General features: G+C 44.2%; 4 protein-coding genes and 1 pseudogene across 4 annotated transcripts; 1 reads left to right on the plus strand and 4 right to left on the minus strand.

Annotated features, from left to right (window-relative positions):
* Nucleotides 1–4,531: 4,531 nt before the first annotated feature.
* On the minus strand, nucleotides 4,532–6,412 carry LOC101760233 (GDSL esterase/lipase At2g23540). Its single transcript, XM_022828643.1, has 2 exons — nucleotides 6,202–6,412; nucleotides 4,532–5,489 (listed from the first exon to the last, which is right to left on the minus strand). Exons 1-2 carry the CDS (start codon nucleotides 6,380–6,382, stop codon nucleotides 5,218–5,220), a joined length of 453 nt encoding a protein of 150 aa, XP_022684378.1. The 5' UTR covers nucleotides 6,383–6,412; the 3' UTR covers nucleotides 4,532–5,217.
* A 122-nt stretch (nucleotides 6,413–6,534) lies between these two features.
* LOC111257989 lies at nucleotides 6,535–7,337 on the minus strand. The gene has a single exon (XM_022828642.1). The coding sequence runs from the start codon at nucleotides 7,307–7,309 to the stop codon at nucleotides 6,545–6,547; it is 765 nt and encodes a 254-aa protein (XP_022684377.1). The 5' UTR covers nucleotides 7,310–7,337; the 3' UTR covers nucleotides 6,535–6,544.
* A 31-nt stretch (nucleotides 7,338–7,368) lies between these two features.
* LOC101761038 lies at nucleotides 7,369–11,108 on the plus strand (annotated as a pseudogene).
* Nucleotides 11,109–11,363: 255 nt separating this feature from the next.
* LOC101760637 (AP2-like ethylene-responsive transcription factor At1g79700) lies at nucleotides 11,364–16,810 on the minus strand. The gene is made up of 7 exons (XM_004977384.4): nucleotides 16,289–16,810; nucleotides 15,542–15,627; nucleotides 15,117–15,125; nucleotides 14,566–14,654; nucleotides 14,077–14,192; nucleotides 13,448–13,524; nucleotides 11,364–12,265 (listed from the first exon to the last, which is right to left on the minus strand). The coding sequence occupies exons 1-7, from the start codon at nucleotides 16,546–16,548 to the stop codon at nucleotides 11,664–11,666; spliced, it is 1,239 nt and encodes a 412-aa protein (XP_004977441.1). The 5' UTR covers nucleotides 16,549–16,810; the 3' UTR covers nucleotides 11,364–11,663.
* A 2,486-nt stretch (nucleotides 16,811–19,296) lies between these two features.
* Nucleotides 19,297–22,526, minus strand: LOC101761435 (monosaccharide-sensing protein 2). The gene is made up of 4 exons (XM_004977385.2): nucleotides 22,447–22,526; nucleotides 21,991–22,315; nucleotides 20,159–20,346; nucleotides 19,297–20,054 (listed from the first exon to the last, which is right to left on the minus strand). The coding sequence occupies exons 2-4, from the start codon at nucleotides 22,099–22,101 to the stop codon at nucleotides 19,628–19,630; spliced, it is 726 nt and encodes a 241-aa protein (XP_004977442.2). The 5' UTR covers nucleotides 22,102–22,315; nucleotides 22,447–22,526; the 3' UTR covers nucleotides 19,297–19,627.
* Between the last annotated feature and the right edge of the window lie 784 nt (nucleotides 22,527–23,310).

Here is a 23,310-nt window from a genome sequence, read left to right on the forward strand (position 1 = left end):
ACTCGAACGCGCCATCGAACTCATGCACTCCGATGACCCGGTGTCGCAAGAGGAGAGGACAAGGACTTAATCAGGGCTCATCGTGACGAATTCCAAGAGCATGTTCCTGATAACATCCGACGGATCTGGGATTCTCTGGACGGCAACATCTGCCGGCGATCTCAAAACGACAGAAGTCATCTGCTTCCTCGCCAAGCCCCCGCCACGTCAGCATCCGCGTGAGCAGCTATGTATAGATCTTGGCGTCAGGATAGCTGGCGCCGAGACGTTGTAGCTTGACGCTAGCGTGGATGGCGCCAAGCTAAGGGTCCATTTTTTGAATTGGTTCCGTTAGGGATCTATTTGTTAGAATCTTTCGAAAAAAAGGCTAAAAAAACAAAAAAAAAGTCGGCTGCCCAAGAGGGTACCATGGGTATTATTGTGAGTTGGGTGGTTTAGTCGCCGGCCGCTTGATCTTGTGGCCGCGGTTGAAGCACGTACTATATAATATAGTAGTAGTAGTAGTACAGCTGGTTCTGTTGGTGGCTTCATGGCTTGCTGCATGCCTTGCAGTTGCGGCGCAGGGCAGTGCCACGTAGGAGTAGCATAGTAGCAGGTGCGGCCGGGGTCCATCCATCAATCGGCCATGCCGTATGTTTTGTCTTTTCATTTGTGCATGCAAGTTCTTCCAAATTAAAGGATGGATGGAGCTCGAACGACGTACGTCGATCGCAACAGCATGCAGAGGCAGCAGCTAGCCCATGCATGAATGAATGCTGCTGATCCCATGGTCAGTGAGCGCACACGATCCACGCCCTTACACCTTACCTTATCGTCCGCCCTATGTTTGCGTTGCATTTATTGCTTGGCGTCGTCAACCTGACATAGGGCGTCATATATTTATAGCTCCGATCCTGCATGCTGCTGGCGTTAATTTCCAAAGTGAAGCTCCAGCGGCGGCCACGCATCTCCATCCATTATCAGCCACCCAGATGCATGCATGCATGGTTGCATAATAGCAAGCTTTAGGGCCAGTTTGACAGGACTCCTCGCGAGGGGCTCCTCGTGCGGAGCCGGAGCCGGAGCTGCGGAGCCACTTTTTTGGACTCCTCCATGCAGGCCTAAAACGGCTCCGGCTCCTCCCAAATGTGCCAAAAAATGGCTCCACGGTCAATGCCGTTTGGTGCGGCTCCGGCTCCTCCATGCTTCGGTAAGCGCACGGAGCCGGAGCCGGAGCCCTGCCAAACTGGCCCTTACTATTTGACAGACGCTTTTAATTAATCAGAATATATATCATGATATATAATAGTACGTGCTAGCTGCCTGCAGATCGGGTCGGACGAGCAAGATGATAGATCGATGCGCGTGATACATACATACTCCCTCCATACTCGCAAAGGAAGTCGTTTTGGACAGCGACACGGTCTCCAAAGTATTACTTTGACTCCTTGTTTTTATAAAAATATTTATCAAAAAGTGATATATGTATATTTTTATGAAAGTATTTTTCAAGACAAATCTATTTATATGGCTTTCACATTTCCAAACTCAACAACTTAAAAGTTATTCATGATTTATATTCCCAATGTTTGACTCAAGCCTTGTCCAAAACGACTTACTTTGCGAGTATGGAGGGAGTACACACATACACACAAATGCTTGCATGCCGAATCCAGATCGGTGTGCTTCACCACCTCTAATAAAAGGGAAATAAAATTAATAAGCTGCCTCCTTGTCGACAAATAAATCGATGAGGATGGAGCAGCTAGCAAGCGGCCGGCCCCTCAAACGCCAAAAATATTATTCCATACCTCTCTCTAGTGCATGCATGTCTTGATCGTATCCTCCGTAGCACCTCTTCTTTTACTTTGCCCATGCTTCGACACCTTCATAACTCGATTGAAATAATCTAACGCACATTATTTGTAGTACGGATGTCAGGGGCACTGTCTCTTCATAAGCTCGTTAAACGAGGGCTTGTCATGGTTCTTGCCGCCACCTTTCTTGGACGACTGCGAGATTGCCACAACAGTATTGCCTGGCTTGCGCTCATGGTTCTGACTTCCCGAGTAGTTATTTCGGTTGACATTGTTAGGGTGATCACTGTGATTCTTGTCGTTGCATTGGCCGTTGTTCGGATTGTTATTGTTCTGGCCCTTGTTGCGATTGGACTCGAACCTTTCGATCTCCCTATCTTCTTCATCTGCCCACGTCCGTGCCATGATCTTGAGAGATTTGACATCAGCGGGGCGTCTTCAGACGAAGTCTTGAAACATCCGGCGGTCGTGGAGGCCGTTCTGAAAGCAGTCAAAGACGTCACGCTCCATGACAACCACGATTGTGGCCGTTCTGAAAGCAGTGAAAGACGTCATGCTCCGTGACATCTGCAAGGTCTCGTCTTCTTGTTGCTTGACCTGAGACAAATCGATCTTGTTGCCAGGACGTTGTATTGCCCCTATGTAGTTGTTGGTGAACGCCACCTTGAGGTCCTTCCACGAGTTGATGGAGTTCTTGTCCAACGATTCAAGCCATGTAAGTGGCGCCGCCTCCATGCAGATGGGGAAGTAGACGACTTTGGTGTCGTCATTTCCCCCAACTGATTGTACTAACACTGATTAGCACCGGAGCTATTGGATTGGATCTTTCTTGCCATCGTACTTGGTGATGTCCAGGGATTTAAAATTTTCGGATAGAGTTGTCCTCCTCACACGTCTAAAGAAGGTGGGGAATCCATCAGTATCATCCCCTGGGTGTTCGACTTCTTGCTCGCGCTTGCGACGCCATCCATCAATGATGGTACGGGCATTGTGGCTGGCGTTGATCTTGTCACGGAGGTCTCCTATTGGGCGTTCAGGCTCTGGGGTAGCCCCACGGTGGCCACGGCCTCCCGAGGGTCCTGCCCGACTACCTTCAGCTCCAGCTTGGCTTGGTCTGACGCCCCCGAGTTGACTTGGTGTGGACGGAGGGCCTCTATCGCTGCTGCCATGTTGACTTCGCTGGGATGCGGAGCATTGGACTGACTGTATTGGATTTTGCTGATCAAGTTGTTCATACGCGAGTTCCGCCAGTTCAGCTAACTGTCTAGTGTACTTGTTCTGGGGCATCGCGCGGGGTGATGAGATTAATAGACGCGACGGTAGCCAGGGGAGTACGATGGTGACGCATTTGAACTGCTTCAAAAGCATTATCCAGGTTCTGGATTGGTAGATCCGCTGTGAGGCGGTGGCGGCATTCTGCTCTTGCAGCATTTCTTGCTCGTCGTTGAGTTCTTTGAGCTTTTGTCTCTTCTCTGACAACGTTGGCGGTGAGCTTATCCTGCGAGAGGTCATCCGGGTGGCGCTCATGTCGCGGATTTCTATCCCGTCGCTCTTCTTCTTTGTCCTCTTGCCCAAAAATGACGGCGAATAGTACTCCCTCTATGGTGCCGCCTTCCTCATAGGTGGGCGATAGAGGAGCTCCCTCCTAGTATGGGAGAGTGTCGAGGTAGGCGATGAGGCATGAATCGTCATCCTTGGTAAGAGCAGGTGGTTTCATGTTAGGCTAGTAGACGAATTTGCCTCAAGGAGTTGATGTGATTACCAAGCCCTGCTGCAAACCTGATATAGGAGTCTCGTTGTCCGGATCCGAGTAGTAGTCAAGGTCCTCGATTGTATCCGTATCAGGTTGTAATCTGGACAGGGCAGCCTCATAAATAGTGGTCGTGTTGTGGAGTCTGAATGGTAATCGACTTTGGTGTAATCCGACTCGCACGATGGCTTATGCGCCGGCTCGTGAAAGTCAATCCGACCGGCGGAAGAAGTCGAGTTAAACTCGGAGTCATCCCCACAGCCTCTGACTAGGTCGGAAATTGAAAATTCGCCGTGGTAATCCAACTCGCACGATAGCTTATGAGCCGGCTCGTGAAAGTCAATCCGACTAGCGGAAGAAGTCGAGTTAAACTCGAACTCGTCCCCTAGCCTCTGACTAGGTTGGAAATTGAAAATTCGCCAAAATTCTGGACGAGATCCTCCAGAGCTAGGTGCTGGAGCTTCATGGTTTGCTGCTTTTTCTTCGGGGTCGACGCAATGTGGTGGCAGAAATTTCCAGCGCCGCGATGCAAATCCAGGAGCTGAAGATGAACATCGCTCCTGCTTCAAACGCGACGAGTGGCTTGATGATGACTTGTGCCATCGAGTTCGCCAGTGGATTCTCGGCGAGGTCCCCTACCTGGCGCGCCAGCTGTCAGTGTTTAGACCCAGCAACCTATCGAGAGGGATGCCCGAAGTAGTTTTTCTGTTAGTAGGGCTCGTTGAGATCAGGAACTCGAAGTTAAATGCAAACATATGATTTAGACAGGTTCGGGCTGCTATATTGCATAATACCCTATGTCCTATGTGCTGGTTGGAGTAAATTGCTTTGGAGGGGGTCCCTACCTCGCCTTATATAATCAGGGGCAGAGTTACAAGTTCGGTTGGTTACAAGAACTAGAGGAGTTCTACTCATATTACAACAAGTACTTTCTTAATCCTCGACTAGTTCTTGTCTTTCTATATAGACTACGCCATCCTGCACCGTGGTCTTCATGTCAGATACGTCTCGGTGTCCAGTCCTATATTTAGGACTGTCCAAATCTTCTGATGGGCTCATGCATGTACGACACCTTGTCTGCCAATTCATGGGAGTGCGGTAGTTGATGTTTTTTGCATGATTCTTGGCAGACACTGATGATGATGATGATATATAATGATACAATATATTTTTTTCCGAAACATGTTATAGACCTATAAATATATGCACGTAATTCTACCTCTATAATCAATTTCGAGTGACTGATCGAGCTGGCTCATCCTAAAGAAGTCAGCTATCAACGGGCAGATTGCCTACCAAAGCTGAGCTACGCTGAATTCTCTGCGTGTTGCCATGTAGCTTCTTTGATAATTAGATACTTTGATAATTAGCTCAATTATATTCCGTCGCGGGTCTCCCCTCAACAATGCATGTTAATTAGATAGTGCGCCGAGATGCACGGAGCCTCCTCCTGATCCTCTTATTCTTTTGCTGATTGATACGTGTGTGTGTCCCGCTTTCTCTCTTGACATATGAAAGCTACCGCCACAACGAAGAAAGCAACTTCGTGAGAGCGCCCCCATCTTCAGCTGTGGTTGACAATTAATGGAGCTACATGCAGGCGTCGTACACAAGAAAAGAATGGAATCATAGCAGCCGGAGGGGCGTCACACATTGTTGACGCCACTTAGCTTAGCTTCCAGCTGCCAGCTGCTGCAGAGACATGGGACTGCAGATGCTCATCATCGTCATCACGTCGGAGTCGCCGGAGCCCGAACCAGTCGCCGGCGGCGGCGAGCTCCAGGACCAGTTGGCGACGAGGGCGGCCACGGCGTCCGTGGGGGTGTAGAGATCCCACCACACGCGCCGCTCCGGCGCGCCGCACGCCATCTCCTTGCTCAGGCAACCCACCGTCGCCTTGAACGGGCCCACCCCGCAGCACGCCTCCCACGTCTCATCCAACCCTATATGTTTTTTTGTGTGCGCACATCAGCGGTAACAGTTACCACAATGGTTAGAAATTCCATTCTAGCTATTTCTTCTTCAGATAAACCGTCATCACCAAATTCTACACGCAACAACAAACAAGGCACAAAAAAAAAAGGCGGCATGCTCTTTTTCCTGGCTAATTGTAGGAAAAAGGGACCAACGCAAGAAATCATGAAAACTCAAACAGTCCTGGTACCTGGACAGTGGACAGTCCAAATGTTGCCAACAGATCAGAAAGCTGAAGGAAGACCTGAATATGCTGAGAGAACTGGAGGAGTGTGGGTTTGGATAATGCAATGCGTTTCTTTTTGTCATTTATCCTCTGATGATGTGGGTTGGTTTCAAGTATGATATGAACTGCAGGTGCACTGAGACATGCATGCATGGTTCCTCGAATTCAGGACTGCTAACTCGCAATTTTGGGACTGATACCTACCTCATCGCAGAATGCTAAAGTCGCTTCTACTAAATCTATGATCAGCCACCTTGACATCTGACCGTTGTTCTGCACAGCAGGTTAGTTGTGCGGAGCGCAATATAATCCAGGATTGTGCATGCTCATGACGCAGAATATGCAACTCAGTGATCTAGAAAGTTTTTCAGTATTCGATTTGCACTCAATTCGAATTGTTCACTGAACTAAGTGGAAGAAAAGAATAGCCGAAAGTGGAAGCATCTCATCCTTACCGTATCTGCGGGGATTGGAAATGATCTCCATCATCCCCTTGTACACGTCGCAGAACACGACGTCGGCGCCAGGCAGCTGCGGCCGCAGGTCGTCCAGCCTCGCCGCGAGCCTGGCGTTGTACCCCTCGATCAGCTCGTTCGCCTCCTCCACGCACCCTCGCCCGCCGCCCGCCTCCCACATGACGCGCGGCGCGCACCCCAGCGGCGCCACCCCTATCACCGCCACCCTCCTCACCTCCGCCTCGTACAGCTCCTGCAGAGACGACGCGCGGGCACGTCAAAACTAATGGTCGTCTTCGTGAGTTGCAGCTACCTGCAAAGATTTAGGGGGCGGAGGAATCCATCACGGTACTGCGACGGCGCGGGCGATGCGGTCGGCGAGGAGGCGCCCGAGCCCGCGGCGGCCGTGCTTGGGCGCGGCGGCGTCGGCCTCGGCGGGCCCGCGCGCGAGCAGCCGCGCGTAGGCGTCGGTGCCGAAGGACAGCACGAACACCGCTCCCGCCGCCGCGGCAGCGGAGGGGGCGTCCTGCGGGGTGCCCGTCTCCAGCTGCAGAAGCTGCAGCGTCTCTGTGGCCAGGCGGAGCTGCTGCCCGACGGCGCCCATGCGGAAAATCCCGCGGTCGCCGTACTGCCCGCCGAAGTTGACGCCCCGAGCCGCAGCGGTTGCCGTGCCGTTGAGGGTGTAGATGAGGGGCGGCGGTGGGAGGCCCATCTTGGCCGCGAGGAGGTCGGGCAGGAGGCGGCGGCCGGAGGGGAAGAGGCACGGGCCGGCGGAGGAGAGGGAGGGTGCGGTGAGGTTGAGGGGGAGAATGCTGGACGCGCAGCTCACGGTGGAGTCCCCGAGGACGAAGAGCGCCGTGGCCGGAGAATGAGATGACTCAGCCGCCGCGGCGGCGGCGAAGTGTATTAGGACGAAGAGGAGGAGCGCCATGCCCCTGGGACGTTGTGGCGCGAACCGGTCGGTAGCTGGCGCTCGCGGCGAGGTTGAAATGGTGCTGCCAACTGGCAAGTGGGGCCTAGTTCTAGTCTCCTCGGTGCCGAAAGAGCAGGTGTCATATGCGATTATTTGTTTCTCTAGGGGGGCACGTAGTAGTATAGCATGTCTCATGGCATATTTGCATGAACAACCCTGCAACGAAAGGAAAATGGCCTTCGGTGCAGATTGCAGAGCCTGCCGTGCGGGTGGGGATCACTCTCTGAATCGACGCCGACGCTCCTCTCCTCTGACCTCGCCACCTTGCCGACTAAAAGGGGAGGAAGAGAAAGCGCGGAGACTGAGGAATTGGGGTCTCAATCGGGCGGTGAACGCTCGCGATTAGCGAGGTAAGCGAATCGCGATCTGATGCAATGTCGCTAGTTCCATTTTTTTTTCTCTAGGAGAAATTTCATGCAAACTGGGTTGGTGGAGGCGACCTGTATTCAGGCTTTTCGCAAGATTTCAACGCGACGATCCCCAGCAGCTTCCTAGCTTCCTTCGAGATGATAAGAAGGGTCTAATTTGCAAATTTGATGTCAAGGAGGTTGCCAGTGTTGGGCCAAATAGCTGCGAGTTGGTGAAAATTGCTTCTCGCGTTTTGAGTAGTTGGGCGTAAATTCTATTGCACTTAGGTGTTCTAATTTGTTAAATACCTGGGGTTAAATTTGCTGGTCTTGATCTGTTTCTCTATATTTTTAGGTAACTTTAACTATGAATTTGGTTCATCAAATAGTTCTTTACTGGCAACTGCCTAGTTTTGTGTGCCAGCTGTTGAACTTCTAAATTATTCCAGGGATTCTTGTTGGCCAAAGCATATTGGTTAGGCAGTTCCTCCAAACTCCCAACTTTGACACTATGCAAAAAGAAGATTCCCATCACATCAAACTTGCGGTACATGCATGGAGTACTAAATGTAGATGAAATCAAAAACTAATTGCACAGTTTTGTTGTACTTTACGAGATGAATCTTTTGAGCCTAATTAGTCAATATTTGGATAATAATTCACAAATACAAACAAAACGCTACAGTGTGCTACAATGCTACAGCAGTGATTTTGCATCTCCAAACTTTGGGCAACTAAACAAGGCCTTAGTCTGGTCAGCTGGTCAGCTCTCTACTGGTTCGTTGTTTCCAACGTATATTTTCTGATATTGCTCCATTCTCTCTCAGAGCAGGCATGATTCATACATCCAGTTAGTATGGCCTCAAAAGCTATAAAAAGAAGGCCTTGCAGGACTGAAACTGATAACACAAGTGAAAAACGAATGGAGACAACAATATCAAATTCTGTGACAGAACCTCTTCTAGGAAATGGTCCTCATGAAGATAAATCTAAGGTTAGTAAATTTTCATGAAATGCTTGGGTCTGTGACCAACTTCTAGTTCATGTTTTTTCAGTATGCCCTTTCTTTTTATTTGTTTGCAGAGATACGAGCCTGCTACGCGGTCAGGTTTCTGGGATGGGACAAGACAGGATTGCCTTCGTTGGGCGCATCTTCTATCAATTTTTATTGCTCAATCTGCAAGAAAGATAGGTGATTCCAGAAGAGCTAGATGTTAATTTTATAGTGTCCTCCCTACACATATGTATAGAAGAACATACTCCTACAGTCCTACTTGTTTAATTATTTCATTTTTGGCCATTTATTTATGAGTTATCACTTGGGTGCTGCTGGTAATTCTATTTCTGAAAATATCCACTTAGCTCACATTTTTATTTCTTAATGCTTGGGACACCATAGACAATCCATGTATTGATAAGAAAATGTACAGTGCATTCTATATAAAAGATCCCCTAGATTAAAGATTTGATTATATCCGAACATTTATTTACCATTTGTGTTGAAATTCACCTTTGTCATTCTTTTCTGATTAATATGCTACACTTACATTGTCACCCATGCCATTCCGAAGTACTGTTCTGAAAGACCCACTTCTCTCTATGCAGTAAATGTTCTTTCTGAATTTGGATCTTTGATTGCAAGACTTTTTGGTTGCTCTTCGGCTCCCCAAAGTTCACAAAATGGACAGACAGTTCCACTTAATCTCAGTCCATTACAGGTACAGTGATTGCAAAAGTCCTATTTTCATTTGAACTGCTGTACAACAAAAAGGAAAGGGAATCATTCTATTGAAAGCATGACTCTATGAAATAGTAGTGTGCTATCAGGAGATTTTGTTATTAGTATGAGTATAGATTTGATATTAGTGTAAGTAGAAATTTCTCATATTCCCCTAGTTCATTGGTGATTTGGCGCTTAAGGTCAAAAGTTTCCTTACCTTATTTACAATCATGGATACAAATGTTTGTGTATCCATTTCATATCTGTTGTTAATTTCTCTTTTCAATTGACTTTCACATTGGATGCTGACATGCATGTGTCTAAAGAAAATCAATGGAATCCTTCTTCCCTTAATATCAACACTTTTAGAGAGCAACTTTTTGCATGTTATTCTTGACTTCCTTCTCGGTTGCTAAAGTAGTGTTTACATTGCTCGACTTTGTTAAGACAATGTTTTCTGGCATTCAACAGTTTCACTTACTTTGCAGGTATAAAGATTGAGATTGTTGAGACAAAAGGTTAGATGTGCCATATGACTGCTCCTCTGTCAAGCATCAGGTTCTCGTTTTGTATGTAGTTTACCTTTATGGTATCTTTTTTTGTTATCAAGTAAATGCTAATTTTTTACCTTAAAACAATGGGATAAATACAATAGATTTGTTATGTTGGTATTCGTGACTCACAAGGTAGTGTGAATCGAAAAGGTAATATCTTTTTTCTGTTACAGGGTGCTCTGAAAGAGCATTGGAGGTTGGCTTATCCTGACCGACAACTTCCTCCTCTAAAATCAGATCTGTGGAAGGAGATGGGCTGGCAAAACTCTGACCCATCAACACATTTTAGGTTCCAAGTGATGATGTTTCATGATAAATTATCATGCATTATGTTGACACCACTTGAACCAATATGATTTTTATGCTGAACTTGCAGGGCAGGTGGGTTCCTGTCCTTGGAGAATCTAATTTACTTTGCCAGAAATTACCCAGTATGTTTCTTTTCATCCTGAATGCTTACTCTATAAATTGGCTATCAGTGGGTGACTCAGTGGTGTTTAACCTCTGTAGTTGCTTTTACATGGCAGGATTCCTTTCATAGGCTACTGCACAAGGTGGAGGGTAAGAGAGCTGAATGGGAGTATCCTTTTGCAGCAGGTGGTGTAAACATATCTTATATATTAGTTCAAATGCTGGATTTACAATCAGGTGATTTATTGCAATCTTTGCTAAATATTTGGTATTCATTTGGATTCATTTTCCCTCCATGGCTCTACTGCCTTTGGAATTTGGTTCGTAAGCAGGCAATCAATGGAGAACTGAATCTTATCCGTTGTATCTCTTTGTAGGAAAAATGAGTACAAAAGTTGGTGTCCACTTTATTCAACTACTTGAAGATGACGAGGCGGCTTTCGATAACCTTTTCTGTGTAGCATTTCAGGTGCTTGATGCTCAATGGCTCGCAAGGCAAGCAAGTTATATGGAATTTAATGTGAGCATTTTTCACTAAGACAATAATCTATGCATGTTAATGAATTTTTGTTGCATTATCTAGTTTGAGTTGATGATTATTTCAATTTTATAGGAGGTTCTGAAGTCTACACGAGTTCAGTTAGAGAAAGAGCTTACTATGGGGTGCATTTCTAGCGTTCAAGAATTGCCATCATTCAGAATGCTAAAAAGGTAGTCATGTTTGTACTTCGCTGGAAAAGAGATACTTTTACGCTGTCCATAGGTTGTTTAAATTTGTTGTCCATTCCTTTACTGGATGCTTGTATGATGCCTTGAAAGGAAAAATACTTATCAACAAGTTTTGACATCAAGATGTGATACTGGTGTATATTGGTCATAATATAAAGCTCCACTCCATATAATAGGCATATATGATGCCTTGGGGACAAAATACTTAACTTCCTATTATCTTTTATGTGTCTCTGGGTAAACTATCTGCTTTTGAAAAAAATGTCACATGTATTGAACAAAAATTATACAAGGTCTTCTGTCCAGATTAATAATAAAAAAAGAAGCTATGTTCCTTAAGCTGGAGGTATTAGGGTTACTGCCTTGTAAACTCTTGAAACGCACAAATATATGCTGCATTGGCAGCGCTGCCATGCAAAACTGTGATACTACACAACCATTTAAATCACATTTCAGATTCATCAGGATGTGATTAGTTGAATCTAGGCTAAGTGAGACAATCCCTCAAGGTTAGTCAAGCAGCCTGGAGCAAATTCAAAGAATCAAGGAACATTAACACACTTGTCTAATGCCAAGCTAAATGCCATGGGGCTTTCTACAAGTTCAGCTTTGCTGTAGTGGCATTATAGCATTGGACAAATCAAGTATACCCAAGAAAAGACACCTGAAAAGTGAAAACCTCCTTGGATATCTGAGATCCCACAGACATGCACATATAGGTTTCAGGATCAATTGCACACACTGATCATCGTTGGAGGATGTATTCCCTCTTCCATATCTGAAATAACATCCTTCAGCTTACCATCGCCTTCTTCAAACAAACTGAAATCTGCCAGACCTACACCATCCTTGCTGCCTTCATCAACCAAAGAACAACCATCGAACAGGCACCCAATGTTGCTATCAAAGTCTGCATCAGTGAACCACTCATTCAGGTTGATTGAGCTGCCAAAGTTAGATCTTGACATGGTATCCAGCTCATAGTCCATGCAAGGGCTCCATAAGCTCTCTTCAATGCTGTCATCGACTGTGAGGGGCTCTGCATTGTTAGCAGGCTCTGCATTAGCATCAGGCTCTGCATTATCATCAGGTTCTGCATTGTTATCAGGTGTCTTCTCTTCGCTTGAGTCAGACTCTTGGACTGTAGTTTCGCTCTGATCAGGTTGAGGTTCTTGGTTGAGTGCTGGCACCACCTGTGGATCCTGTTGTAGCTGCGCCAGTAACAGCGGGTGGTCCAGGTAGCAGCTAATGTCAAAGTTGGTAACAGCATTGGCACCTCGGTATTCAATGGCTGCAAGATCATAGGCCTTGGCTGCCTCCTCTTGAGTGTCTGCAGGAAGAGAATGATGGTAAGTTTGTCTGAGTGAGTGCATTTTTGCAAGTTTGGATATGATTGCTTGACTAATATCTTCAGAAATTCTAGTGTGAAATTTGTTCAAGTGTCATTGTTCTTAGAGTACAGTGCATCTGGAAAGTAAGGCAAATATTTGCTGACAGATTCTGATGACCATATATTTGTTTGTTTGAGAATACAACATGCAGGAGATGATCATATATTCAACCACTGTTGTCCTTAATAGGATATGCTGAATTGCAGATAATGGCTGTTCACTAATTTGGGTGGCTGCTTCTTTGCACATGTGCCAGTCACTGGACATGTCCAATTTCAGTGCAAGTAGTTAACTTCTGTGTTTTCCTCTATCACTGGCCTTTTATGATGGAAATAGCGGTGAAAGCAAATCTGAGGTCCGGATCTTGAATCTTGATCCAGTTTTGACACAGCCACGCAGGGCATGCTTGATGCACGTGAAGAGATCACTGGCTGCTGGTGCTGAGTCACGCAGGCAAGTGAAAAACAAAAGGCCGGCAGTGCTGATGAATTGAAGATCCCTAGGCACCATCTTATTATTACTGCAACTGGTAGTGGCTGGCAGGTGAGTGGTGACTACTCGTGTCACGTGCTTGTCACATGTGTTTGGAAGCCATGTAGTTTTGGCTACTAATTAGCCAACAGCTTAATTTTTAGGTCAAGTTGGACTACTGGAGGATCAAATTTCTGGGGATTGCTTACATGACAGTATCTTGGTCTTATGGTCTTGATCTTGACAGTCAAGAAAGGGACAATTTTTTTGTGCAGGAAAAGTGCACCAGTATTATGCTCCTATGATCTGATTTGATAGATGATCAGATTCAATTTTTTCTTCCTTTATTTTTTTAGAAAATAGACATAGTAGTTAGGATCACCGGTATCTGAATATAGGACAGTAAGGGGATTGTCTAGTCTGCATTGAAGGGAAACTAAGAAATGCAAGCTATTCAATTGTGCCAAAGTAAGGTTGATGAACCTTCATAAAAATTGGTTAAAAGTAGGTGGCCTTGTTAGTAAGTAGGACAATTCTACAACAAACAAAAGCAGCCCTTGACTGCTGGTATAAGCTAACTTGTTAAAAGAGGTGCAAAGAGCATGAAACTATAAACATTACATCGAGGAATATAGTACACTAGTCCATACCAAATGTTCCCAAGTAGAGGTACTTGTTCCCAAAGACTCGCCCAATCCGTGCCTCCCACCTCCCATTGTGGTGATGCCTGGACCATCAAAACAATAAGAATATTAAAATTTCATTTTGTTTAATAACCTATAAACTGAACCAACTCAAGACATGCATCTCTAAACAATGAGGAGAGATAATAAGTGATGCACTGGTTTCAAAACTAAGTGATGCATGCAGTACAGAGCTGGCATTTCTAGGTGCACAATGCTGATGAGTGATGATGAGTCATGCATGCATGACATGGCTGGCATGTGACGTGTCATAGGCCCAGGTGATGCATGGCAGTCACGTTACAGGTGGACCTCATCTCAACATGCCGTGTCAGCCGACTAGAGAACACTACAGCAGAAAGGTTTCTGCCTTTGAGTCAGCCTGATCTCTGGACTGGACCCCATTCTCAGTTCCTTTTTTGGTACTTGAGTTGCACAGTTTTGCAGGTGTGTTTGATGCTGGCTGCTGCATGTTCTAGTTGAAACAGAGTAGTAGTACACTCTATATGCATGATTGTAGCACCTAATAGCTAGTAAGTGACGGGGTTTAATCCAATGGGTGATTAAACCAAGAGGAATGAATAGCAAGTAGTAACCTGGCCACGCCTCTGTACTTGGAGACGCCTCTGGAGAAGCCGCTGCTCCGGCGGCGAAGGGAGGCCAGATACTCCTCCCGCGACACCCCCTCCATCTCGTTCGAGTAATCCTCCGCCTGCATCAATCAAATCATCATGTTTAGTCGATTTGATTTCATCTAACATAGTTAACATAGTCAGGTACCAACATTAACGGCCAGTTACTGCCCCTGCTTGCTTACAACCACACATTAATGAAGGCTGGTCTTGTCTCCTACTAGTTGTAACAAGCCGACAGGGGTTGTGAGCTCATTGCTCGATTTGACGTCATTCTAAATTAATTACTAGTTGGTGGTGCCTTGTTCATAAATAATTGAGCACAGTATAAGCCATTTTCAGTTCATCCTCTGCCTCTGGGATATTTGGTCAATATAAACAGGAGCTTGCTAACAATATAAACTCTTGACAGATTGGGGACAGTTTTCTTTCTAGGATCATGCAGGAACTTACAGGGAAATTCAGGACTGTTTCAGGACCCCAGTATTTGAGAGCTGCAAGGTCATATGCACGAGCAGCTGCCTCCTCAGTATCATAGGCCCCTGCAGATCATAGACAATTAGTTGATTTTCATAGGTGTTTGGATCTTTAGTCCGGACTAAAATTCATGTCACATCGAATATTCGGAGGCTAATTATGAGAATTAAATATGAGCTAATTATAAAACTAATTACACAGATGGATGCTAATTCATGAAACGAATCTATTAAGCCTAATTAATCCATCATTAGCACATGTTTACTGTAGTATCACATTGTCAAATCATGGACTAATTAGTCTCCATCTGTGCAATTAGTTTTGTAATTAGCCTATGTTTAATACTTCTAATTAGTATCTAAACATCTAATTAGTATCTAAACATTCGATGTGACATGAATTTTAGGAGGGACTAAAGAAACAAACAGCCCCAAGACAAGGTTGCAGATCACACCATGATCTGGTCCCAAGTAACATGAATCTGGCAAAGACAGCTTAGATATATTTAGTAAAATTGTGGGACTTACCCAAGTAGACTATTGAGTAGGGACACCCAATTCAGCATCAAGCAGTAGTAGATCACAGTCACATGCAGATCACCAGGCAAGGGCCCCCACCAAATATAACAGAAAGAAAGGAGATAAACAAAGCCTGATCAGAATGTCAGCCTTAAGAAATTCGGTGCACTTTTGAAAAAAGCCTTGTACTACTGACAGATGCATCACAGGATCCTTGCAGAGGACAAAGGACCTTAATTGTTTGGGTTTCTATTGGCATCACTGCTCAACCCTCGTATTAGAATTTTTGTTTTCCTTTTGAAAAAAAATAGGATGAAAAGGAGCCAATTTTCAGACAAGAAAGAATATGACAAGAATGCTTGAAATCATTCCCACATCCCTTTCCAAGTTGAGTGTGCATGCATTTGTGATACTAGAAGCAGCAATATACACACCTTGCCTGCCTTTCTTTTTGTTCTGGATGGAGGTGAGGCAATGCTTGTCCCAGAGATGGGCCTCGAACCTGCCTGTCCACCTGTGCCTGTTTACACGCATGCAATGCGACGCGTAAGTTGGTGAGCAGCAGCAGCATTAATTTACAACACTCTCCTTCTCCTTACAACAAGGAGAAGGGGGGAAAAACAAATTCAACAAACTGAGCACATCAAGATTGCTGACCGTAATACCGATGAACTAACTTTCCTACTTTCTAGCTACCAGAAAACGACCTCTTGTGTTTTCTGAAGAGGATACGCGGTGAGAATAGAAAGAAAGTGACAGTTGGGTTGAACAAAAACAGAGAGCAGTATAGAGCACATGGCAACACTTGGAAGAAGGTCCTGACGATGAGCAGTGAAAACAGGAATTGACAGCTTGCATCCAGAATTCGATGAATGCAACATGCAAGGGGAGATTCGCTTTGGACGCAATCGCAAGCGGAAGACTGATAGTGCAAGCGCAAACATTGGATGCCCTCCGCAGCTGTGGGCTGGAGATCAGTCAGATACTGTTTCCACTACTTGTGAAATCTGAATTGCTTTGGACATCCTTTCGGAAAAAAAGAATTGCTTTTGACAAACCTGGCAGCAATGCAGGGTCCGCGGAGAATTGCGACTGGAATCGAAGATAGAAGCAGCGATGGCAATCCAAGAAATCAGGAGATGGGATGGGATAGGGCGGCATGCAGACGGCGAGACGCGTACCTGGTAACTCCCCTGTAGACGGAGCTCCTCTTCCCTGCAGATGCGGCGGTGGCATTGGGATCTTCCTTGCTGTGGCGGTGGCGGACCGCCTCCTTGCGGGGCCTCTTGGACTTGTCGGGCGCGCCGCCCTCGGCCTGAGTCGGCCTCGCCCTCCTCTTGCGCGGAGGAATTGGAATTTCCTCCGTGGAGATGGAGGAGGAGGACGATGAGGAAGGAGGGGAGGAAACAGGGGGCGGAGATGGTCGAGGAGATCTCTCCATGTGTGTGTGTCTCTTCTCTGAGCGGCGGCGTTTCCTAGTAGTACGCCTACTGGCTCCCTCGTCGCTCGCTCCCTGATGAAGAATGATGGTGGTGGCGTTGCCGGTGCAGGTAAATGATTTGCCGGCGAGGTGGACGGAGCAGGGGTTTTTATAGAGCACAAGAGGCAGCGGTGGGGTTTTGGTCAAGATCTCCGTGGCTGCTAGTACTACATGACAACCTGTTTGTTTGTCGTCCAGATGGCAGCCGGCGCCGCGCAGGCCCGCATTGCATGCATTGCAAGCCGTTGGTTTCTCTTCTCTACCTCTACGACGCGTCTCCTGCAGTCCTCTCCTGCTTGATGCGTTCGGCGACACTTGTCGAAGCAGAGCAGAGCAGCTTCCCTGCTTTTGCATTGCGTTACCTTGCAAGAGCCAAGCCACAATCATCACTCAATCCTCTTTCACTTTTCTTGACAAAAGAAGTAAACGCCAAAAGCCCAGTTGCCTCCACGAGCAAATTAAAACGACAACTCATGGCACGCTGCACTGCAACTGCAATGCTCAACTTTTCTTGACAAAGGAAGTAAAAATGCGTCGCTTAACTCGGATCAGAATACTACTAATGAAATCAGTTGCCATCCTGTTTGGTCTACAGGCAGAGAGCGAACTTGGAAACACATGAAATTTGCATCCAGATGTCCGCAGGTGCATCAAAATTCACCCGGGAAGACTTATCCGTCCAAAGTTGGCACGTCAAAAAGAGTGCACTGGGAAATACAATTCTCAGTGAAACTGACACCCACTGACTTAACGGCCTCTCATCGATGATGCGTTTATCATGTGAAACATATGGCTGCCACCATGCGAAAAATGAAACCAAAAGCTCTCCCTCCCGTCCGTGTCCATGTAGGTGTTCACATCCTCAACTTATGTTTAGCTTTATACTAGAAAAATAATTTTATAATCTTCATGCCATGGAAGAAGGGAAATTGAAGAAAAAAAGTTATTGGAGATGCAAGGAATTGAACCCTGTGCCTTTAAACATGCATGGATTAATGCTCTACCAATTGAGCTACATCCCCAACTTATATTTATCTTTGCACTTGAAATAATTATATATTTTTTCTTGTCACGTGCCTCTAAACATGCATCTTTTTAATGCTCTACCAATTGAATTACATCCTAACTTTGTGTTTAACTTTGCACTTGAAATAGTTTTAAAATTTTCAAGTCATGGAAGAAGGAAAATTAGAAAGATGTATTTTTTATTGGAGATGTGAGGAATCAAACATTGTGACTCTAAACATACTCCTTCCGTCCCGCAAAGAGTGTCTTTTTAGACTCTACAATTTATCCTATTCTTTTACATCCTAGTAAATATCATCTAATTAAAGAAACACTAACACCAATAAAGAAAAATATATGGAGAAGTGCCTAAATCCAATCAAATGATCGATTGATGTTATTTCTCTTGTTTCAATGCACATGCTTTTATTTAGGATCCATAAAACTAAACATGCATTTAATCACAATAAGTATTAGTATTGGTTATCAGGGGCAACATAGATATTTCTCATCACTACTAATGTGTCTGAAATGTTTTAACGGAGGGAGTACATATTTTAATGCTCTACCAATTGAGCTACTTCAAGTTATGTTTAGTTTTGCGCTAGAGTTAATTTTATAATCCTTAATCTTGCATTCGTAAAATCATAAGAATCAAACAACAGAACAAGCGTAACTTGTCGAAATAAAGGATGATGCAGCATTCCCAAGCCGGATGGTTCTTCTAGAGCCTCCTACCTCATGAGTCATGTCTTGGTTGCTCTTGTGGTGTTAAGATCGGAAATCTGCAACTACAAAGGAGCCTAACATTCGTTATTAGTTGTTAAAATCAACATTACAGATATATCGTGCTGATTATTAAGCAGAATTTATTCTTCAAGTCCGGCCTGTTCACATTCATATCATACGGACAGCCGGACGCACCACAATTGCTGAAATCCAAACTGGCCGGCCAGTTTGGATTTCTTGACGAGGCTTGCCTCACCTGGCTGTTCAAGGAGAGCGAGCTGTGTTCTGAGTTTGGAAGGGTTGCCAGCTGCATCGATGTTTGTGAAAGCAAGATTTTCCCTTGCTTGCTCGGGCGAGCTGTATCACCTCTCCGCTGCTGGCAAGGCTCTCCTTGCTGGGCGAGGCCAGCTAGCAAACAAGCCAAACGTCCCCTAAATGCAAAACAATTTCAGTTTTCTCAGCTGCAAAAGTCTGAAGAACTCAAAAGCACGTATGCTTGTAAGTGCAGGTAATCAGTCAAGTGTTTTGTTTAGCAGGTAATCACCCTTGTCTTTGAGTAAGAAGTTGTGGCTTATCAGATTCCTGAGCCAAAGACAAGGAAACTCCAAACCTTGTCTCTCATAGCTCTTTATTGTTTCCCATTCCAAAATTCCCAAGGTATCGCTGAACATCACGGCTCATGGGTGAAAGAGAAACAAGAACTTCTGCTCCGTGGAGTGTCAAAGCCATCGAGATCTTCACTGAAGTTGCTTCTAAATCTCAAGTTGCCTTTTGTCTTACTAAAGATAACACCATCAGACACATCAGATCCAGTTATGCTAATTGAGCACTAATTTTGTTTGTCCAATTCCTGGGAGAAGTGAAGGAAGAAAAAAACATAAATGCCATTCTACTGAAATGGTGTGAAAAATTTAAGGTGAGGATATCCTCTAAGTTTAAACATCAGACAGAAGATAAACTAGAGAAGGATGACAATTACCAATGATATTCTGATTTATGCCCGAAGATATTATGACAATCTATTTATACAAGGGCAGCAGTTTCAGGTGATCCCTAGATATATAAGGTACTATTTGGATCTCATGGGACATCAAAGTAGGAGCAAGATCACAAAAAGAAACCCAAGCCCAACCATGACACCATGTACTACCAAACCAACTCTTTAGGCACACCGTCGCTGGTCCCTTCCTTCGTAGGTAAAAGTAACTTTCAGACGACTTCAGAGGATTAATTAACCACGATGAAGTTTGGAAACCAAAAAATTACAGCCAGTGACGTTGATCCCTAGCCGGGCGATTACTCCTCCTTAGCTTGCTTTGCTCCAACAGAGAAGAACTCGATGATGACCTCGAGGGGCATGCCTTTTGTCTCCGGCACCTTCATGTATACAAATACAAGAGCTAGGATACAAAAAAACAGCATATATCCCGAAGACACCGGCGAGCCCGATGGAGTTTAGCATCACGGGGAGAGTGTATGTCACAATGATGTCACCGATCCAGGAGGTAAAGGCGCAGATGGCTATGCAGATTCCACGAACAGTGGTGGGGAAGATCTCTGCACAAAGAATGTTGGGAATAGGCCCAAACCCCATGACGAAGAAGCAGAAATAGAGTATGAGGCTGATCGTGGAGAGTGCAGCATGCACTGTGGTTCCCACATCCACAATGTTGACCATGACCAAGACAACTAGTGCAACTATTAGGATAGGGATTGTCGCAAGGAGAAGAAACCTGAACGAGAAACAAGACAAAACAATTATTACCCTCGTTACTTACTTCTACCAAAAATGTATTTACGCATAATAAGCAATAGTATATCAAACACAATGTCTAACCTCCTTCCAGACATATCCATGAACTTCATGGCAATGCCAATGCTCGGAAGCATCAATAAGGTTGTCAAGGCGCTGATAAGAATAGATGCCAAAGATGAGATAAGGCCAATGTTAGAAAGAAGAACACCAACACCTGCTTGCTCAAGAATTTGAGGAGTGTAGTAGAGAACACCACTGATTCCAGCAAACTGCATAAAAAACATAAAAGTTAATGATCGAATAGTAACACATTGTATACCACATTTGACGGGGAAAAAGTTAAAATAAACAAAATTATGTCAACAAACATGAAACATCATGCCGAGACTTTAACCTACAACCATATTTGGTAAATGTATTCAGGAATATCCATGTAAATGAATGGGCAGACAAGATCAACATACTGTTTCCATGCTCCTGATAACAACAATGAGCAGTCACATAGCCCACTTACAACAATTCTCCAGTATCTTAATAGAACTAGTCTATCAGTCTGTGCTACCACACTGAGACATAAATATTTGAAATTTATGAAAAAAAAGTCTATAGCTAAAAAAATCAAAATTTCCTACTTTACGCGCACTCTCTCTTTTGTTAAACATTCTAACATAATACCTATATAGGTATGCATTCATCTTCATCAGGGTGTAATAGATTTTAGTTAGCAAAAACTCTATATACTTTTTCATTCACATCCATAGTTTTTTCACATCACATCTTATATCCATGTATTTGACATGTGTTTAATCGAACCCTTACTTCGAGCTATTTGTTTAACATGAAAATTAACATTATCTTCGCTTCTTCCATACATGTATACATGGTCTATATGGTTACACACATCATTCATGTATTACTTAATTTAGTATTTTCAATATTAACGATGGGGTAATTAGAATCATATATTTGTGTATTTTGGGATTATTTTTTATACTAACAGATGTAGCTGATTTCAATGTACATTTAGGGGCCACCTTAGGTTATTTTAATAATGATAATGTGGGCAACTTATATGCAAATTTGAGAGAATATTTTAATTATTTATAACGGTATATGTGCAAACTTTTGATGAAGATTATGGGTTTATTTTACCTAATAATGGTAGAAGTAGGAAATTTAAATACATATGTAGGGTGTTACTTTACTGCATTTTCATAACGACAGATGTGCATAATTTTTTTAGAAAATATAATAGAACCAATGGCTATGATGATTAGAGTCTACTGATTGATGGATAGGTATTTCTGAATTTTGTTAGAATTTTTAGAATTTATCTATTTTTCTACAGCATTAGGTAAAGATTAACGTGGAGCCTCCGATCAGTAAGAGTAAGACTGGAACCGTCCACTTAAACAGTTCACCGATATCTTATTTAAAGAATTTTTTATGTGTTTCTTATAGAGAACACCAAGCTGTGGTTATTTCTAGATTCACTACTACAAGGTATCAAAGCTAAGTTCACTCGTGTTAGGACCTAAAGATTTATCGTTAGCACCGGAAGTGTGATAAGTAAAACTATGCTACCCAGATTAGCATCCATCGTATCATTTGGTTTGTTTCCTTCTTCGGAAATAGCAAGAAAATACCATCAGGTTGCTTTCCATAATCGCTAGGCTCCTAACGTTTGCTGGTATAACCGAAAGTAGGAACTATAACAAGAAAGTTATTAGCAAAAGTGCAGCACATGGCAGCAAGATGATTCAATATAACTATTTATTTTTAAGAGAAAAGGCATTAATTCATTAAAGCATTATAAGAAATTCTTTTGGTGCTTCTGGAGCGCTAAACTAGTTACTGGGTGCGTGTAGGGATATATATATAGTCTGTAGGATAGAGGAAAATAATCTTCTTACCTGTTGCAGGATCTGTATTCCTATGCCAACAAACAGTGCATGCTTCACTCCAGGTTCAAAAAGGTCGGCCCATTTTGGACCTTTAGCAACTGCCTCTGATGGATGCACCATGGTAGGACCAGCAGTTTCTTGGAGTAAAGAGCTGGTTGACTCACAAGAGCTGCAGCCTGCACCTTCTCTCTCGGTCCATTTCCATGCCAATTGCCATCCTCCACCAATTATGCTACCATGAGGTATTCAATTCCTTCCACACTTGTTGATTGTCATCTCCACCATTTGACTCTCGGCATCCGAGTCAGCTTTAACCTGCTGCTGCTCCATGACACTAAACATGCATGCCAAAGTTGGGAATCAATTGTTAGCTAGCAGGGTCAGAACAAAGTTAATCTACGAACGAGAATCAGTCGAAACATCTTGACTTGGACGGCAACGAGTTACAGATAGGGAGATCATTACCTGCAATGGTGGCATTATCCCAGCCCTGCAGCAAGTTGCCGATGGCGCCCCCCATGGCCGCCGAAATCGATGATCCACGCCTGCTTGCAACAAGATTTATCCCCGATCGGGCTTCTTCTTAAGAGGCGGTGAGGTGGCCGGTGTGGGTGTGGACACGAGAGAGGTGGCACCTTTGGTTTATTCCCCTCTCCAACAAGCTTTTTCTGGATAAGAGCGCTTTAATTTGGCCGATGGGCATTACCTGTCTTACTGGTTGCATGCACGACGACGACGACATGCATGTTGCCAAAATGATGCCAGCAGGAGCCAGGAGCCTGAGACAACTGTGACCAAGAGATTATTTCTCTGAGCTGCCTAGCTTGTATTGTAATAGTTATTTTTTCATAGCACTTTTCTTCATATTTATAATGGGAGAATGTACAGGTTACATACATTTTACAAGGCTATAAGCCCAGCAAGAAGTAAAACTTTAAAGGAAGGTTTGGCTCTATGAACAAGAAAACCTAGCTCTTCCTTGAAAACGTACTTATCATGTGAATTTCATTAATCATTAAACAGAGAACCAACTGTTTTCTATATAAATTGGAGTAATGTAAGAAACTTCAAAAGGATTGAGTTTTCATTCAAGATGAAGGAATAGTAGCCCATATATTTACCATTGCATAGATTAATATACTCTGCCAACCTTTAGCCATGGAAGGGATATTTAATAAAAAATAAATTGGAGATGCGAGGAGATGACGCTCTACCAGTTGAGCTACATCCCCAAATATTGATTGCTTTTGCACAAGAAATATTTTTATAATTTTTTTATACATATGGAACACATAGATAAATAAAAAGAAAAAACTATTTTTTAATGGA

Source organism: Setaria italica, chromosome VII, assembly GCF_000263155.2.
Source record: "Setaria italica strain Yugu1 chromosome VII, Setaria_italica_v2.0, whole genome shotgun sequence".
NCBI classification, from domain to species: domain Eukaryota; kingdom Viridiplantae; phylum Streptophyta; class Magnoliopsida; order Poales; family Poaceae; genus Setaria; species Setaria italica.